General features: G+C 26.2%; 1 protein-coding gene across 1 annotated transcript; it reads left to right on the plus strand.

Annotated features, from left to right (window-relative positions):
* Nucleotides 1-646: 646 nt before the first annotated feature.
* Nucleotides 647-3,388, plus strand: LOC113375555. The gene has a single exon (XM_026615488.1). The coding sequence runs from the start codon at nt 647-649 to the stop codon at nt 3,386-3,388; it is 2,742 nt and encodes a 913-aa protein (XP_026471273.1).
* Nucleotides 3,389-15,727: the final 12,339 nt, after the last annotated feature.

Here is a 15,727-nt window from a genome sequence, read left to right on the forward strand (position 1 = left end):
AACCCGGTTGGGTTATTTAATATTAGGTTCCATTCCTGATTTATTTGAAAATACCGGCACTTCTACTAATTTATGTAATGTTTCAGATTCAGATTTCCATTTACAAATGAATAAATTCTTACAATTAGAAGACATTCCCGAAATAATCCTCTCTTCTAACGATGATTTATGCGAAAACCATTTTACTACAACTACTACGCGATCTCCAGATGGACGATATGTAGTAGCGCTGCCTTTTAAAAGTGAAGGCAGAAATTTATACAAATCATTTCATTTAGCCTTAAAGCGATACCACATGCTTGAAAATAAATTTTTGAAAAATCCCGAATTTCATAAAAAATATGCCGCCGTCATAGAAGATTACCTGACTCAAAACCAATTATCCTTTGTCGATTATTGTCCGGTAGATCATGAAGTCGATGATTTTATTAAAATAAAAAATGGATATTATATTCCACATTTCGCAGTCGAAAAAGAAAGTTCCTCCACGCCTTTACGCGTCGTGTTTGATGCATCTGCGAAAAATTCAGAATTCACTTCCTTGAACGAAATTTTGCATGTTGGTCCTAAATTACAAACCGACATTTGTTCAATCCTTCTAAATTTTCGTTTCGGGCCTATAGCATTAACAGCTGATATCAAACAAATGTATCGTAATATTTGGGTTCGTAAACAAGATAGAAAATATCAAAAAATCTTATGGAGACCGTTTCCCGATGCACCCATTGGCATCTATGAATTAAATACCGTAACTTTTGGTCTATCATCATCTCCCTTTCAAGCTATCAGAACCATCAAACAACTATCCCGAGACGAATGTTCCAAATATTCTCAATCTATTTCTAGAATTCTTGAGAACGATGTCTATATTGATGATGTGGTTACAAGTATCGACTCCTTGGATAGCGCTAAAACCATTTGCGAGGGTTTGCAGACTGTATTATCGTCTGGTGGTTTTGAATTAAAAAAGTGGGAATCTAATAATTCTAATCTGCGTAAACTTTTTTCTGATTCTGATGTACAAAATAAACATTTCTCTAAATCGGATTTTCAAATGGAATCTTCTACAAAGGTATTGGGATTAAAATGGGATCCCTTATCAGATAATTTTTCATTCGAAATAAAGCTTACGTGGAGAAAATGGACAAAGAGACAACTTCTTTCAGTAATAGCGCGAATCTGGGATCCTCTGGGTTTCCTAACTCCGATAGTTGTTAAGATAAAAATATTATTGAAAAAAATTTGGACATTAAAAATCGATTGGGATGAGGAATTACCATCATTTATTATTACATCATGGTTAGCCGTATATTCCGAATTAGAGCATCTTAATAACTATCAGATTCCGCGTTATCTCGAAACATCAAAACAAAACAAATGTTCATTATTTGGTTTCGCGGATAGTTCAGAGCAAGCGTATGGAGCGGTAGTTTATATTAAATCTCTTGGCAATCCGAATTTCTTGTTGATTTCAAAATCGCGTGTAACACCGATTAAAAACCAAACATTAGCCAGGCTTGAACTTTGTGCCTGTCATTTACTGTCAAAACTTCTGAATTTTATATTAACGAATAACCAACATAGTATAGATTTTGATTCTATTTACTGTTTTTCCGATTCTATGATTGTCCTTCACTGGTTAGCAGGACCGGCTACTCGTTGGAAAACATTTGTAGCCAATAGGGTAACAAAAATACGGGATCTCATTCCTAATGCACAATGGCTTCACATTCCTTCTAATCAAAATGCAGCCGATTGTGTTTCTCGAGGTCTTCGACCTAAGGATTTTATCCAACATAAGAATTGGTTGTTTGGGCCGGATTGGTTAAACGGTCCTATATCAACTTGGCCTGCAAAAACGGTTGAACCTTCCGGAGATATTGATCAAGAAAGAAAAGCTAACGCTCTAATAGTAAAGAGTGTCATACCACCGATCAATCCTTTATATGAATTAACGCAAAAATTTTCTAATTGGTGCAAACTTGTAAGAATTTTCGCTTATATATTGAAGTTTTGTAAAATTATAACAAATCGAAACCGACTTTTGACTTCAGATTTGAAACAAGCCGAGGTAATTATTATTCGATTAGTCCAAGAACATCATTTTCCCGAAGAATTCAAACTATTAACGAACGGAAAGTCTTGTTCGAAGAAGTTTTGCCGACTAAATTTGGTTTTGGATTCTAATAATTGTTTACGCGTTAAAGGTAGATTAGGATTAACAACTAATAACGATCCACTTCTTTTGCCAAAAAAAGACCAAGTAGTAAATTGTCTCATAGATTACTACCATATTAATAATTTACATACTGGATCAAACTTAGTATTATCTTTATTGAGGCAAAAATATTGGATCTTGTCGGCTCGTGCAATAATTCGTAATCGTCTTCACAAGTGTATAACTTGTTTTCGACAGAATCCGAAACCCATTTTTCCATTCATGGGCGACTTACCAGTACCGCGCATAACAGCCAGTAGAGCTTTCCTAAACGTCGGCGTTGATTATGCAGGCCCCTTCAATATCTCCATGAGTCGTCACAGAGGCGCTCGAACCTACAAGGCTTATATATGCTTGTTCATCTGTTTAGCCACTAAGGCGATACATCTCGAATTAGCTTCAGATTTAACAAGCGATACATTTTTAGATTGCTTGAAACGATTCCTAGCCCGGCGTGGTCCTATCAAATGTATTTACTCCGATTGTGGAACCAATTTTATAGGAGCCAAAAATACTCTTGATTCCTTATTCCTTCTCCTAAATTCCGAAGAGTATAAAAAGCGTTTCAATGAATTATTGGTTTTACATGACATTGAATGGAAATTTAATCCACCGTTTGCCCCACATTTTGGAGGTATATGGGAGGCGAATATTAAATCAGTGAAGACCCATTTGTTTAAAGTTATAGGGTTGCAAATTTTATCCTACGAAGAGTTTAATACAGTCCTCAATCAAATCGAAGCCTTACTGAATTCAAGACCGTTATGTTGGCTGAGCAATGATCCATCGGATCCTCAACCTCTTACGCCTGCGCACTTCTTAATGCAAGAGCCTCTGTCGGATTTGCCCGTTGACTATGAAAACTTGAATTTGACTAAAAGAAAACAATTGTTAGATCATATTGTCGCTTCTTACTGGAAGCGATGGAATGTGGAATATCTAACCGAGCTACAGGTCCGACAGAAATGGAATACAGTCACTAATCCTATTAAAAAGGGTGATTTGGTAGTTGTAAAACAAGAGAATGCGCGTCCGCTTCATTGGGGGTTGGGAAGAGTTGAAGAGGTTTTTCCGGGCCCTGATGGAGTGGTTCGAGTAGCATTGGTAAAAACGGGAAATACCCTAATCAAGCGGCCTGTTGTCAAACTATGCCCCCTACCTATTCAATAGTTTATATCTGAATTATTCATTTCAAAAAAAAAAAAAACTTTTCTATCTCATGATATATTTGCTTCTATATATAGTTTTGCCAAATTTTCAATCTCCAGGGCGATGAGAACACCCCTCATAGTCTCTGGAAGATTCTTGTAAATGTCCAAAAAATCTAGACCCTGGCGCGAAAATAAAACTTCCGCAATCTAGATCGTGTGAATGTGGTAGGTCGTGAGAGGGGGACCCTGGCGCGAGGTCAGGCTTCCGTAACCGATCTACTCTGAATGAAAGTTTGAATTTATTTTGGCAATTCTATCCTTCCTAATCATGAGGTTCACTATGTACCAATTTCGAGTATTTTCAGAAGTATAAAAGGCTAACCTTTTAGTCGGGGGAAAATGTTTGCGCCGCACCTGTGTAGGTTGTCGGACCTGTAAAAGGTTTGTTTTTCTACTCGGACAATACGTTTCAAATTTAGGCAATCGGGCAATTCTGACTCATAAAAAGGCCGATGCAGGCAATAGTTTTTGGCATTCAAGTCTATTCTTTCCGTGCCTTTCATTCGTTCAGTTACTTTCAGTGTTCGAGTCGATTTATTCCGTGGCTTTCATTCATTTTGGTTTAATTCATTCATTCAGTTACTTGCAATCAATACATTCAGTTCCTTTCAGTGTTTGTTATCAGTTCAATATTATCAGTGGATTAAATTTCTATTGTGTGTCAAGTCAACAGTTATTTTTATTTGTCAGTGTATTCGAATTTCTTTTCAACCTATCCAACCGACTACGCTGATGTTTCCAGATCCAACCAAATAGCTGCCGCGGCTTGGACTTCCAAAACAGATAACATTTTCATACAATATTAATTAGTGTTCATTTTTGTTTTTCATTTATATAAAATTTATATAGAATATATTTTAGTTTATTATTGATTACGGAGTAAGAAGAATTTTATTTTTAATTTATATTTGTTTACCATTGGTTTTTGTTTTCTGAATACATTTAATTTTTTTATTTTTCCTCGAAGTATAAAATACTTCGAAAGGGGTTGAGAAATACTTCGAAAGGAGTTGAGAAACCCCCCAACATCAACACCCAATTTTTTTTTTTCTTTGAGAAATACTTCGAAAGGAGTTGAGAAACCCCCCAACATCAACACCCAATTTTTTTTTCAAAAATTTTCTTTGACCAAAATTTTTTTGACCAAAAATTTTTTTGAACAAAAATTTTTTTTACAAAATTTGTTCGACCAAAATTTTTTTGACCAAAAATTTTTCTCCCAAAATTTTTTGGACCAAAATTTTTTTGACCAAAATTTTTTTGACCAAAAATTTTTTTCCCAAAATTCTTTGGACCAAAATTTTTTTGACCAAAAATTTTTTTCCCAAAAGCTTTTGTACCAAAATTTTTTTGACCAAAAATTTTTTTTCCCAAAATTTTTTGGACAAAAATTTTTTTTCTTTGCTGGTATCAAAACTTCGGTCACCAAATTTTTTTTCCAAAAAATTTTTTTTTCAAGAATGTTTTGTCCCAATTTTTTTTTCAAAAATTTTTGACCAAAATTTTTTTGACCAAAATTTTTTCCCAAAATTTTTTGGACCAAATTTTTTTTCCAAAATTTGTTGGACCAAATTTTTTTACAAAAATTTTTTTTCCCAAAATTTTTTACCAAAAATATTTTTTCCAAAAATTTTGGAACAAAATTTTTTTACCAAAAAATTTTTTGACCAAAAATTTTTGACCAAACATTTTTGACCAAAAATTTTTTCCTAATTTTTTTCTCAAAATTTTTTGGACCAAAAATTTTTTTTCCATAATTATTTGAACCAAAATTTTTTGACCAAAATTTTTTTTTTTGCTGGTATCAAAACTTCGGCCACCAAATTTTTTTTCCAAAAATTTTTTTCCCAAAATGGAAAAAAAAATTTGGTCCAAAAAATTTTGGGAAAAAAATTTTTGGTGAAAAAATTTTTGGTCAAAATAATTTTTGGTCAAAAAAATTTTGGTCCAAAAAATTTTGGCAAAAAAAATTTTGGGAAAAAAAACTTTGGTAGAAAAATTTTTGGTCAAAAAAATTTTGATCAGAAAAATTTTGGTCCAACAAATTTTGGAAAAAAAATTTGGCCCAAAAATATTTTTGGTCAAAAAAATTTTGGTCCAAAAAATTTCGGGAAAAAAATTTTTGGTCAAAAAAATTTTGGTCAAAAAATTTTGGTCCAACATATTTTGGTCCAAAAAATTTTGGGAAAAAAATTTTTGGTCAAAAAATTTTAGTCCAAAAAATTTTGGTCAAAAAAATCTTGGGAAAAAAATTTTTGGTCAAAAAAATTTTGGTCCAAAAAATTTTGGGGAAAAAATTTTTGGTCAAAAAAATTCAAACAAATTTTGGGAAAAAAATTTTGGTCCAAAAAATTTTGGTCAAAAAAATTTTTGGTCAAAAAAATTTTGGTCAAAGAAAATTTTTGGAAAAAAATTGGGAGAAACATTTTTGAGAAAAAAAGTTTTTTGGAAACAAAAATTTGGTGACCGAAGTTTTAATCCTATAATTATTTAAACCAAATTTTTTGACCAAAAATTTTGAGAAAAAAATATTTGGTCAAAAAATTTTTGGTCAAAAAAATTTTGGAAAAAAAATTTTTGGTCAAAAAAATTTTGGTCAAAAAAAATTTGGGAACAAAATTTTGGTCAAAAAAATTTGGAACAAATTTTTGGTCAAAAAAATTTTTGGGGAAAAAAGTTTTTGGAAAAAATTTGGGAAAAAAATTTTTGGTCAAAAAAATTTTGATCAAAAAATTTTGGGAAAAAAATTTTTAGTCAAAAAAAATTGGGAAAAAACATTTTGGAAAAAAAATTTTTTGAAAAAAAATTTTGTGACCAAAGTTTTAATACCGGCAAAGGAAAAAAATTTTTAGTGAAAAAAAATTTGGTCAAAAAAATTTTGGTACAAAAGATTTTGGGAAAAAAATTTTTGGTCAAAAGAATTTTGTTCCAACAAATTTTGCGAAAAAAATTTTTGGTCCAAAAAATTCTGGGAAAAAAATTTTTGGTCAAAAAAATTTTGGTCCAAAAAATTTTTGGAAAAAAATTTTGGTTCAAAAAATTTTGGTCCAAAAAATTTTGGTCCAAAAAATTTTGGTCCAAAAAATTTTGGTCCAAAAAATTTTGGGGAAAAAATTTTTGGTCAAAGAAAATTTTTGGAAAAAAAAATTGGGACAAAACATTTTTGAAAAAAAAAAAATTTGGAAAAAAAATTTGGTGACCGAAGTTTTGATACCAGCAAAGGAAAAAAATTTTTGGTCAAAAATTTTGGTCCAAAAAATTTTGGGAAAAAAAATTTTTGGTACAAAAGATTTTGGGAAAAAAATTTTTGGTCAAAAAAATTTTGAAAAAAAAATTTTTGGTCAAAAAAATTTTGGTCAAAAAAATTTTGGTCAAAAAAATTTTGGTCCAAAAAAATTTTGGTCAAAAAAATTTTGGTCAAAAAAATTTTGGGAAAAAAATTTTTGGTCAAAAAAATTTTGGTCCAAAAAATTTTTTGACAAAAAAAATTTTTGGTCAAAAAAATTTTGGTCCAAAAAATTTTGGGAAAAAAATTTTTAGTCAAAAAAATTCAAACAAATTTTGGGAAAAAAATTTTGGTCCAACAAAATTTGGTCAAAAAAATTTTTGGTCAAAAAAATTTTGGTCAAAGAAAATTTTTGGAAAAAAAATTGGGAGAAAACATTTTTGGGAAAAAAAGTTTTTTGGAAACAAAATTTGGTGACCGAAGTTTTAATCTCATAATTAGTTAAACCAAAATTTTTTGATCAAAAATTTTGGGAAAAAAATATTTGGTCAAAAAAATTTTGGAAAAAAAATTTTTGGTCAAAAAAACTTTGGAAAAAAAATTTGTGGTCAAAAAAATTTTGGGAACAAAATTTTTGGTCAAAAAAATTTTTGGGAAAAAAAGTTTTTTGGAAAAAAATATGGGAAAAAAATTTTTGGTCAAAAAAATTTTGATCAAAAAATTTTGGGAAAAAAATTTTTAGTCAAAAAAAATTTTGGTCAAAAAAATTTTTGGAAACAAAATTGGGGCAAAACATTTTTGGAAAAAAAATTTTTTGGAAAAAAAATTATGTGACCAAAGTTTTAATACCGGCAAAGGAAAAAAATTTTTAGTGAAAAAAAATTTGGTCAAAAAAATTTTGGTACAAAAGATTTTGGGAAAAAAATTTTTGGTCAAAAGAATTTTGGTCCAACAAATTTTGCGGCAAAAATATTTGGTCCAAAAAATTTTGGGAAAAAAATTTTTGGTCAAAAAAATTTTGGTCAAAAAAATTCTGGAAAAAAATTTTTGGTCAAAAAAATTTTGGTTCAACAAATCTTGAAAAAAAAATTTTTGGTCAAAAAAATTTTGGTCCAACAAATTTTTGGAAAAAAATTTTGGTTTAAAAAATTTTGGTCCAAAAAATCTTGGGAAAAAAATTTTTGGTCAAAAAAATTTTTGGAAAAAAAATTGGGACAAAACATTTTTGAAAAAAAAAAATTTTTGGAAAAAAAATTTGGTGACCGAAGTTTTGGTACCAGCAAAGGAACAAAATTTTTGGTCAAAAAATTTTGGTCCAAAAAATTTTTGGTCCAAAGAATTTTGGGAAAAAAAGTTTTGGTCAAAAAAATTTTGGTCAAAAAAATGTTGGTCAAAAAAATTTTGGTCAATAAAATTTTGGGAAAAAAAATTTTGGTCAAAAAAATTTTGGTCAATAAAATTTTGGGAAAAAAATTTTTGGTCAAAACAATTTTGGGTACAAAATTTTTGGTCAAAAAAATTGGGAGAAAAAATTTTTGGGAAAAAAAGTTTTTTGGAAAAAAATTTTGGTCCAAACAATTTTGGGAAAAAACTTTTCGTCAAAAAAATTTTGGTCAAAAAATTTTGGGAAAAAAATTTTTTGAAAAAAAATTTTTGGTCAAAAAAATTTTGGTCCAACAAATTTTGGAAAAAAAAATTTGGTCCTAAAAATTTTGGGAAAAAAATTTTGGGTCAAAAAAAATTTTGGTCAAAAAAATTTTTGGAAATAAAATTGGGACAAAACATTTTTGGAAAAAAAAATTTTTGGAAAAAAAATTTGGTGACCGAAGTTTTAATACCGGCAAAGGAAAAAAATTTTTAGTGAAAAAAAATTTGGTCAAAAAAATTTTGGTACAAAAAATTTTGGGAAAAAAATTTTTGGTCAAAAGAATTTTGTTCCAACAAATTTTGCGAAAAAAATTTTTGGTCCAAAAAATTCTGGGAAAAAAATTTTTGGTCAAAAAAATTTTGGTTCAACAAATCTTGAAAAAAAAATTTTTGGTCAAAAAAATTTTGGTCCAAAAAATTTTTGGAAAAAAAATTGGTTCAAAAAATTTTGGTCCAAAAAATTTTCGGAAAAAAATTTTAGGTCAAAAAAAATTTTTGGAAAAAAAAATTGGGACAAAACATTTTTGAAAAAAAAAATTTTTGGAAAAAAAATTTGGTGACCGAAGTTTTGATACCAGCAAAGGAAAAAAATTTTTGGTCAAAAAATTTTGGTCCAAAAAATTTTGGGAAAAAAAATTTTTGGTCAAAAAAATTTTGGTACAAAAGATTTTGGGAAAAAAATTTTTGGTCAAAAAAATTTTGAAAAAAAAATTTTTGGTCAAAAAAATTTTGGTCAAAAAAATTTTGGTCCAAAAAATTTTTTGACAAAAAAAATTTTTGGTCAAAAAAATTTTGGTCCAAAAAATTTTGGGAAAAAAATTTTTGGTCAAAAAAATTCAAACAAATTTTGGGAAAAAAATTTTGGTCCAACAAAATTTGGTCAAAAAAATTTTTGGTCAAAAAAATTTTGGTCAAAGAAAAATTTTGGAAAAAAAATTGGGAGAAAACATTTTTGGAAAAAAAAGTTTTTTGGAAACAAAATTTGGTGACCGAAGTTTTAATCCCATAATTAGTTAAACCAAAATTTTTTGACCAAAAATTTTGGGAAAAAAATATTTGGTCAAAAAAATTTTGGAAAAAAAATTTTTGGTCAAAAAAATTTTGGAAAAAAAATTTGTGGTCAAAAAAATTTTGGGAACAAAATTTTTGGTCCAAAAAATTTTTGGGAAAAAAAGTTTTGGAAAAAAATGGGAAAAAAATTTTTGGTCAAAAAATTTGATCAAAAAATTTTGTGAAAAAAATTTTTAGTCAAAAAAATTTTGGTGAAAAAAATTTTTGGAAAAAAATTGGGACAAAACATTTTTGGAAAAAAAAAAAAAAATTTTTGGAAAAAAATTTTTGACCAAAGTTTTAATACCGGCAAAGGAAAAAAATTTTTAGTGAAAAAAAATTTGGTCAAAAAAATTTTGGTACAAAAGATTTTGGGAAAAAAATTTTTGGTCAAAAGAATTTTGGTCCAACAAATTTTGCGGAAAAAATTTTTGGTCCAAAAAATTCTGGGAAAAAAATTTTTGGTCAAAAAAATTTTGGTCAAAAAAATTCTGGAAATAAAATTTTGGTCAAAAAAATTTTGGTTCAACAAATCTTGAGAAAAAAATTTTTGGTCAAAAAATTTTTGGTCCAACAAATTTTTGGAAAAAAATTTTGGTTCAAAAAATTTTGGTCCAAAAAATCTTGGGAAAAAAATTTTTGGTCAAAAAAAATTTTGGTCAAAAAAATTTTTGGAAAAAAAATTGGGACAAAACATTTTTGAAAAAAAAAATTTTTGGAAAAAAAATTTGGTGACCGAAGTTTTGATACCAGCAAAGGAACAAAATTTTTGGTCAAAAAATTTTGGTCCAAAAAATTTTGGGAAAAAAAATTTTTGGTCAAAAAAATTTTGGTACAAAAGATTTTGGGAAAAAAATTTTTGGTCAAAAAAATTTTGGGAAAAAAATTTTTGGTCAAAAAAATTTTGGTCAAAAAAATTTTGGTCAAAAAAATTTTGGTCAAAAAAATTTTGGTCCAAAGAATTTTGGGAAAAAAAGTTTTGGTCAAAAAAATTTTGGTCAAAAAAATGTTGGTCAAAAAAATTTTGGTCAATAAAATTTTGAGAAAAAAAATTTTGGTCAAAAAAATTTTGGTCAATAAAATTTTGGGAAAAAAATTTTTGGTCAAAACAATTTTGGGTACAAAATTTTTGGTCAAAAAAATTGGGAGAAAAAATTTTTGGGAAAAAAAGTTTTTTGGAAAAAAATTTTGGTCCAAACAATTTTGGGAAAAAAACTTTTGGTCAAAAAAATTTTGGTCAAAAAATTTTGGGAAAAAAAATTTTTGGTCAAAAAAATTTTGGTCCAACAAATTTTGGAAAAAAAAATTTGGTCCAAAAAATTTTGGGAAAAAAATTTTGGGTCAAAAAAAATTTTGGTCAAAAAAATTTTTGGAAAAAAAATTGGGACAAAACATTTTTGGAAAAAAAAATTTTTGGAAAAAAAATTTGGTGACCGAAGTTTTGATACCAGCAAAGGAAAAAAATTTTTGGTCAAAAATTTTTGGTCAAAAAATTTTGGTCAAAAAATTTTGGTCCAAAAAATTTTGGGAAAAAAAATTTTTCGTCGAAAAAATTTTGGTCAAAAAAATTTTGGTACAAAAGATTTTGGGAAAAAAATTTTTGGTCAAAAAAATTTTGGGAAAAAAATTTTGGTCAAAAAAATTTTGGTCAAAAAAATTTTGGTCAAAAAAATTTTGGTCAAAAAATTTTTGGTCCAAAAAATTTTGGGAAAAAAATTTTGGTCAAAAAAATTCAAACAAATTTTGGGAAAAAAATTTTGGTCCAGAAAATTTTGGTCAAAAAAATTTTTGGTCAAAAAAATTTTGGTCAAAGAAAATTTTTGGAAAAAAAATTGGGAGATAACATTTTTGGGAAAAAAAGTTTTTTGGAAACAAAATTTGGTGACCAAAGTTTTAGACAAAAAATTTTTTTCTCAAAAAAATTTGGGAAAAAAATTTTTGGTCAAAAAAAAATTGGGAAAATATTTTTTGGGAAAAAAAGTTCTTTGGGAAAAAAATTTGGTGACCGAAGTTTTGGACAAAAATTTTTTTTTTCAAAAAAATTTTGGTCAAAAAGATTTTGGGAAAAAAATATTTGGTCAAAAAAATTTTTGGTCAAAAAAATTATGGAAAAAAATTTTTGGTCAATAAAATTTTGGGAAAAAAATTTTTGGTCAAAACAATTTTGGTCAAAAAAATTGGGAAAAAAAATTTTTGGGAAAAAAAGTTTTTTGGAAAAAATTTTGGTCCAAAAAATTTTGGGAAAAAAATTTTTGGTCAAAAAAATTTTGGTCAAAAAATTTTGGGAAAAAAATTTTTGGTCAAAAAAAATTTTGGTCAAAAAAATTTTTGGAAAAAAAATGGGGACAAAACATTTTTGGGAAAAAATTTTTTTGGACAAAAAATTTGGTGACCGAAGTTTTAATCCCAGCAAAGGAAAAAAAATTTTAGTGAAAAAAATTTGGTCAAAAAAATTTTGGTACAAAAGATTTTTGGAAAAAAATTTTTGGTCAAAAGAATTTTGGTCCAACAAATTTTGGCAAAAAAAATTTTGGGAAAAAAAATTTTTGGTCAAAAAAATTTTGGTCCAAAAATTTTGGCAAAAAAAATTTTGGGAAAAAAAACTTTGGTAGAAAAATTTTTGGTCAAAAAAATTTTGATCAGAAAAATTTTGGTCCAACAAATTTTGGAAAAAAAATTTGGCCCAAAAATATTTTTGGTCAAAAAAATTTTGGTCCAAAAAATTTCGGGAAAAAAATTTTTAGTCAAAAAAACTTTGGTGCAACATATTTTGGTCCAAAAAATTTTGGGAAAAAAATTTTTGGTCAAAAAATTTTAGTCCAAAAAATTTTGGTCAAAAAAATTTTGGGAAAAAAATTTTTGGTCAAAAAAATTTTGGTCCAAAAAATTTTTGGTCAAAAAAATTTTGGTCCAAAAAATTTTGGAAAAAAAATTTTTGGTCAAAAAAATTCAAACAAATTTTGGGAAAAAAATTTTGGTCCAAAAAATTTTGGTCAAAAAAATTTTGGTCAAAGAAAATTTTTGGAAAAAAAATTGGGAGAAAACATTTTTGGGAAAAAAAGTTTTTTGGAAACAAAATTTTGTGACCGAAGTTTTAATCCCATAATTATTTAAACCAAAATTTTTTGACCAAAAATTTTGGGAAAAAAATATTTGGTCAAAAAAATTTTTGGTCAAAAAAATTTTGGAAAAAAAATTTTTGGTCAAAAAAATTTTGGAAAAAAAATTTATGGTCAAAAAAATTTTGGGAACAAAATTTTTGGTCAAAAAAATTTTTGGGAAAAAAAGTTTTTTGGAAAAAAATTTGGGAAAAAAATTTTTGGTCAAAAAAATTTTGATCAAAAAATTTTGGTACAAAAGATTTTGGGAAAAAAATTTTTGGTCAAAAGAATTTTGGTCCAACAAATTTTGCGAAAAAAATTTTTGGTCAAAAAAATTTTGGTCAAAAAAATTCTGGAAAAAAATTTTTGGTCAAAAAAATTTTGGTTCAACAAATCTTGAAAAAAAATTTTTTGGTCAAAAAAATTTTGGTCCAACAAATTTTTGGAAAAAAATTTTGGTTCAAAAAATTTTGGTCCACAAAATTTTGGGAAAAAAATTTTTGGTCAAAAAAAATTTTGGTCAAAAAAATTTTTGGAAAAAAAATTGGGACAAAACATTTTTGAAAAAAAAAATTTTTGGAAAAAAAATTTGGTGACCGAAGTTTTGATACCAGCAAAGGAAAAAAATTTTTGGTCGAAAAAATTTTGGGAAAAAAAATTTTTGGTCAAAAAAATTTTGGTCAAAAAAATTTTGCTACAAAAGATTTTGGGAAAAAAATTTTTGGTCAAAAAAATTTTGGGAAAAAAATTTTTGGTCAACAAAATTTTGGTCAAAAAAATTTTGGTCAAAAAAATTTTGGTCCAAAAAAATTTTGGTACAAAAGATTTTGAGAAAAAAATTTTTGGTCAAGAAAATTTTGGTCCAAAGAATTTTGGGAAAAAAATTGTTGGTCAAAAAAATTTTGGGAAAAAAATTCAAACAAATTTTGGGAAAAAAATTTTGGTCCAGAAAATTTTGGTCAAAAAAATTTTTGATCAAAAAAATTTTGGTCAAAGAAAATTTTTGGAAAAAAAATTGGGAGAAAACATTTTTGGGAAAAAAAGTTTTTTGGAAACAAAATTTGGTGACCAAAGTTTTAGACAAAAATTTTTTTTCTCAAAAAAATTTTGGGAAAAAAATTTTTGGTCAAAAAAAAATTGGGAGAATATTTTTTGGGAAAAAAAGTTCTTTGGGAGAAAAATTTGGTGACCGAAGTTTTGGACAAAAAATTTTTTTTTCAAAAAAATTTTAGTCAAAAAGATTTTGGGAAAAAAATATTTGGTCAAAAAAATTATGGAAAAAAAATTTTTGGTCAATAAAATTTTGAGAAAAAAATTTTTGGTCAAAACAATTTTGGGAACAAAATTTTTGGTCAAAAAAATTGGAAGAAAAAATTTTTGGGAAAAAAAGTTTTTTGGAAAAAAATTTTGGTCCAAAAAATTTTGGGAAAAAAATTTTTGGTCAAAAAAATTTTGGTAAAAAAATTTTGGTAAAAAAATTTTGGTCAAAAAATTTTGAGAAAAAAATTTTTGGTCAAAAAAAATTTTGGTCAAAAAAATTTTTGGAAAAAAAATGAGGACAAAACATTTTTGGGAAAAAAATTTTTTGGACAAAAAATTTGGTGACCGAAGTTTTAATCCCAGCAAAGGAAAAAAATTTTTAGTGAAAAAAAATTTGTTCAAAAAAATTTTGGTACAAAAGATTTTTGGAAAAAAATTTTTGGTCAAAAGAATTTTGGTCCAACAAATTTTGCGAAATAAATTTTTGGTCCAAAAAATTCTGGGAAAAAATTTTTGGTCAAAAAAATATTGGAAAAAAATTTTTGGTCAAAAAAATTTTGGTCAAAAAAATTTTGGTTCAACAAATTTTGGGAAAAAAATTTTTGGTCAGAAAAATTTTGGTCCAACAAATTTTTGGAAAAAAATTTTGGTCCAAAAAATTTTGGGAAAAAAATTTTTGGTAAAAAATTTTTGGTCAAAAAAAATTTTGGTCAAAAAAATTTTTGCAAAAAAAATTGGGACAAAACATTTTAAAAAAAAATTTTTTTTGGAAAAAAAACTTGGTGACCGAAGTTTTGATACCAACAAAGGAAAAAAATTTTTGGTCAAAAAAATTTTGGGAAAAAAAATTTTTGGTCAAAAAAATTTTGGTACAAAAGATTTCGGAAAAAAAATTTTTGGTCAAAAAAATGTTGGTCCAACAAATTTTGGGAAAAAAATTTTTGGTCAAAAAATTTTTGGTCCAAAAAATTTTGGGAAAAAAATTTTTGGTCAAAAAAATTTTGGTCCAACAAGTTTTGGGAAAAAAATTTTTGGTCATAAAAATTTTGGTCAAAAAAAATTTTGGTCAAAAAAATTTTTAGAAAAAAAATTGGGACAAAACATTTTTGGGAAAAAAATTTTTTGGAAAAAAAATTTGGTGACCGAAGTTATATACCAGCAAAGGAAAAAAATTTTTGGTCAAAAAAATTTTGGTCAAAAAAATTTTGTTCCAAAAAATTTTTGGTCAAAAAAATTTTGGGAAAAAAATTTTTGGTCAAAAAAAATTTGTGAAAAAAAATTTTGGTCAAAAAAATTTTGGTACAAAAGATTTTGGGAAAAAAATTTTTGGTCAAAAAAATTTTGGTCCAAAGAATTTTGGGAAAAATTTTTGGTCAAAAAAATTTTGCTCAAAAAAATTTTGGTCAAAAAAATTTTGGTCCAAAAAATTTGGTGAAAAAAATTTTTGGTCATAAAAATTTTGGTCAAAAATATTTTGGTCCAAAAAATTTTGGGAGAATATTTTTTGGGAAAAAAAGTTCTTTGGGAAAAAAATTTGGTGACCAAAAAAATTTTGGTCCAAAAAATTTTGGGAAAAAAATTTTTGGTCAAAAAATTTTTGGTCAAAAATTTTTTGGTCAAAAAAATTTTAGTCCAAAAAATTTTGAAAAAAAAAATTTTGCGAAAAAAAATTTTGGTCAAAAAAATTTTGGTCCAAAAAATTTTGGTCCAAAAAATTTTGGAAAAAAATTTGTGGTCAAAAAATTTTTGATCAAAAAAATTTTTGGTCAAAAAAATTTTGGTCAAAAAAATTTTGGTTAAAAAAATTTTGGGAAAAAAATATTTGGTCAAAAAAATTTTTAGTCAAAAAAATTTTAGAAAAAAATTTGGTCCAAAATTTTTTTTTCCAAAATTTTTTTGAACAAAAATTTTTTTGACCAAAAATTTTTTGACCAAACATTTTTTGACCAAAAATTTTTTCCCAATTTTTTTCTCAAAATTTTTTGGACCAAAATTTTTATGCCCAAATTTTTTT

Source organism: Ctenocephalides felis, unplaced genomic scaffold (genome assembly GCF_003426905.1).
Source record: "Ctenocephalides felis isolate EL2017-DRISC unplaced genomic scaffold, ASM342690v1 CF-g0.4_SCAFFOLD_01886, whole genome shotgun sequence".
In the NCBI taxonomy this organism is placed as follows: Eukaryota; Metazoa; Arthropoda; class Insecta; order Siphonaptera; family Pulicidae; genus Ctenocephalides; species Ctenocephalides felis.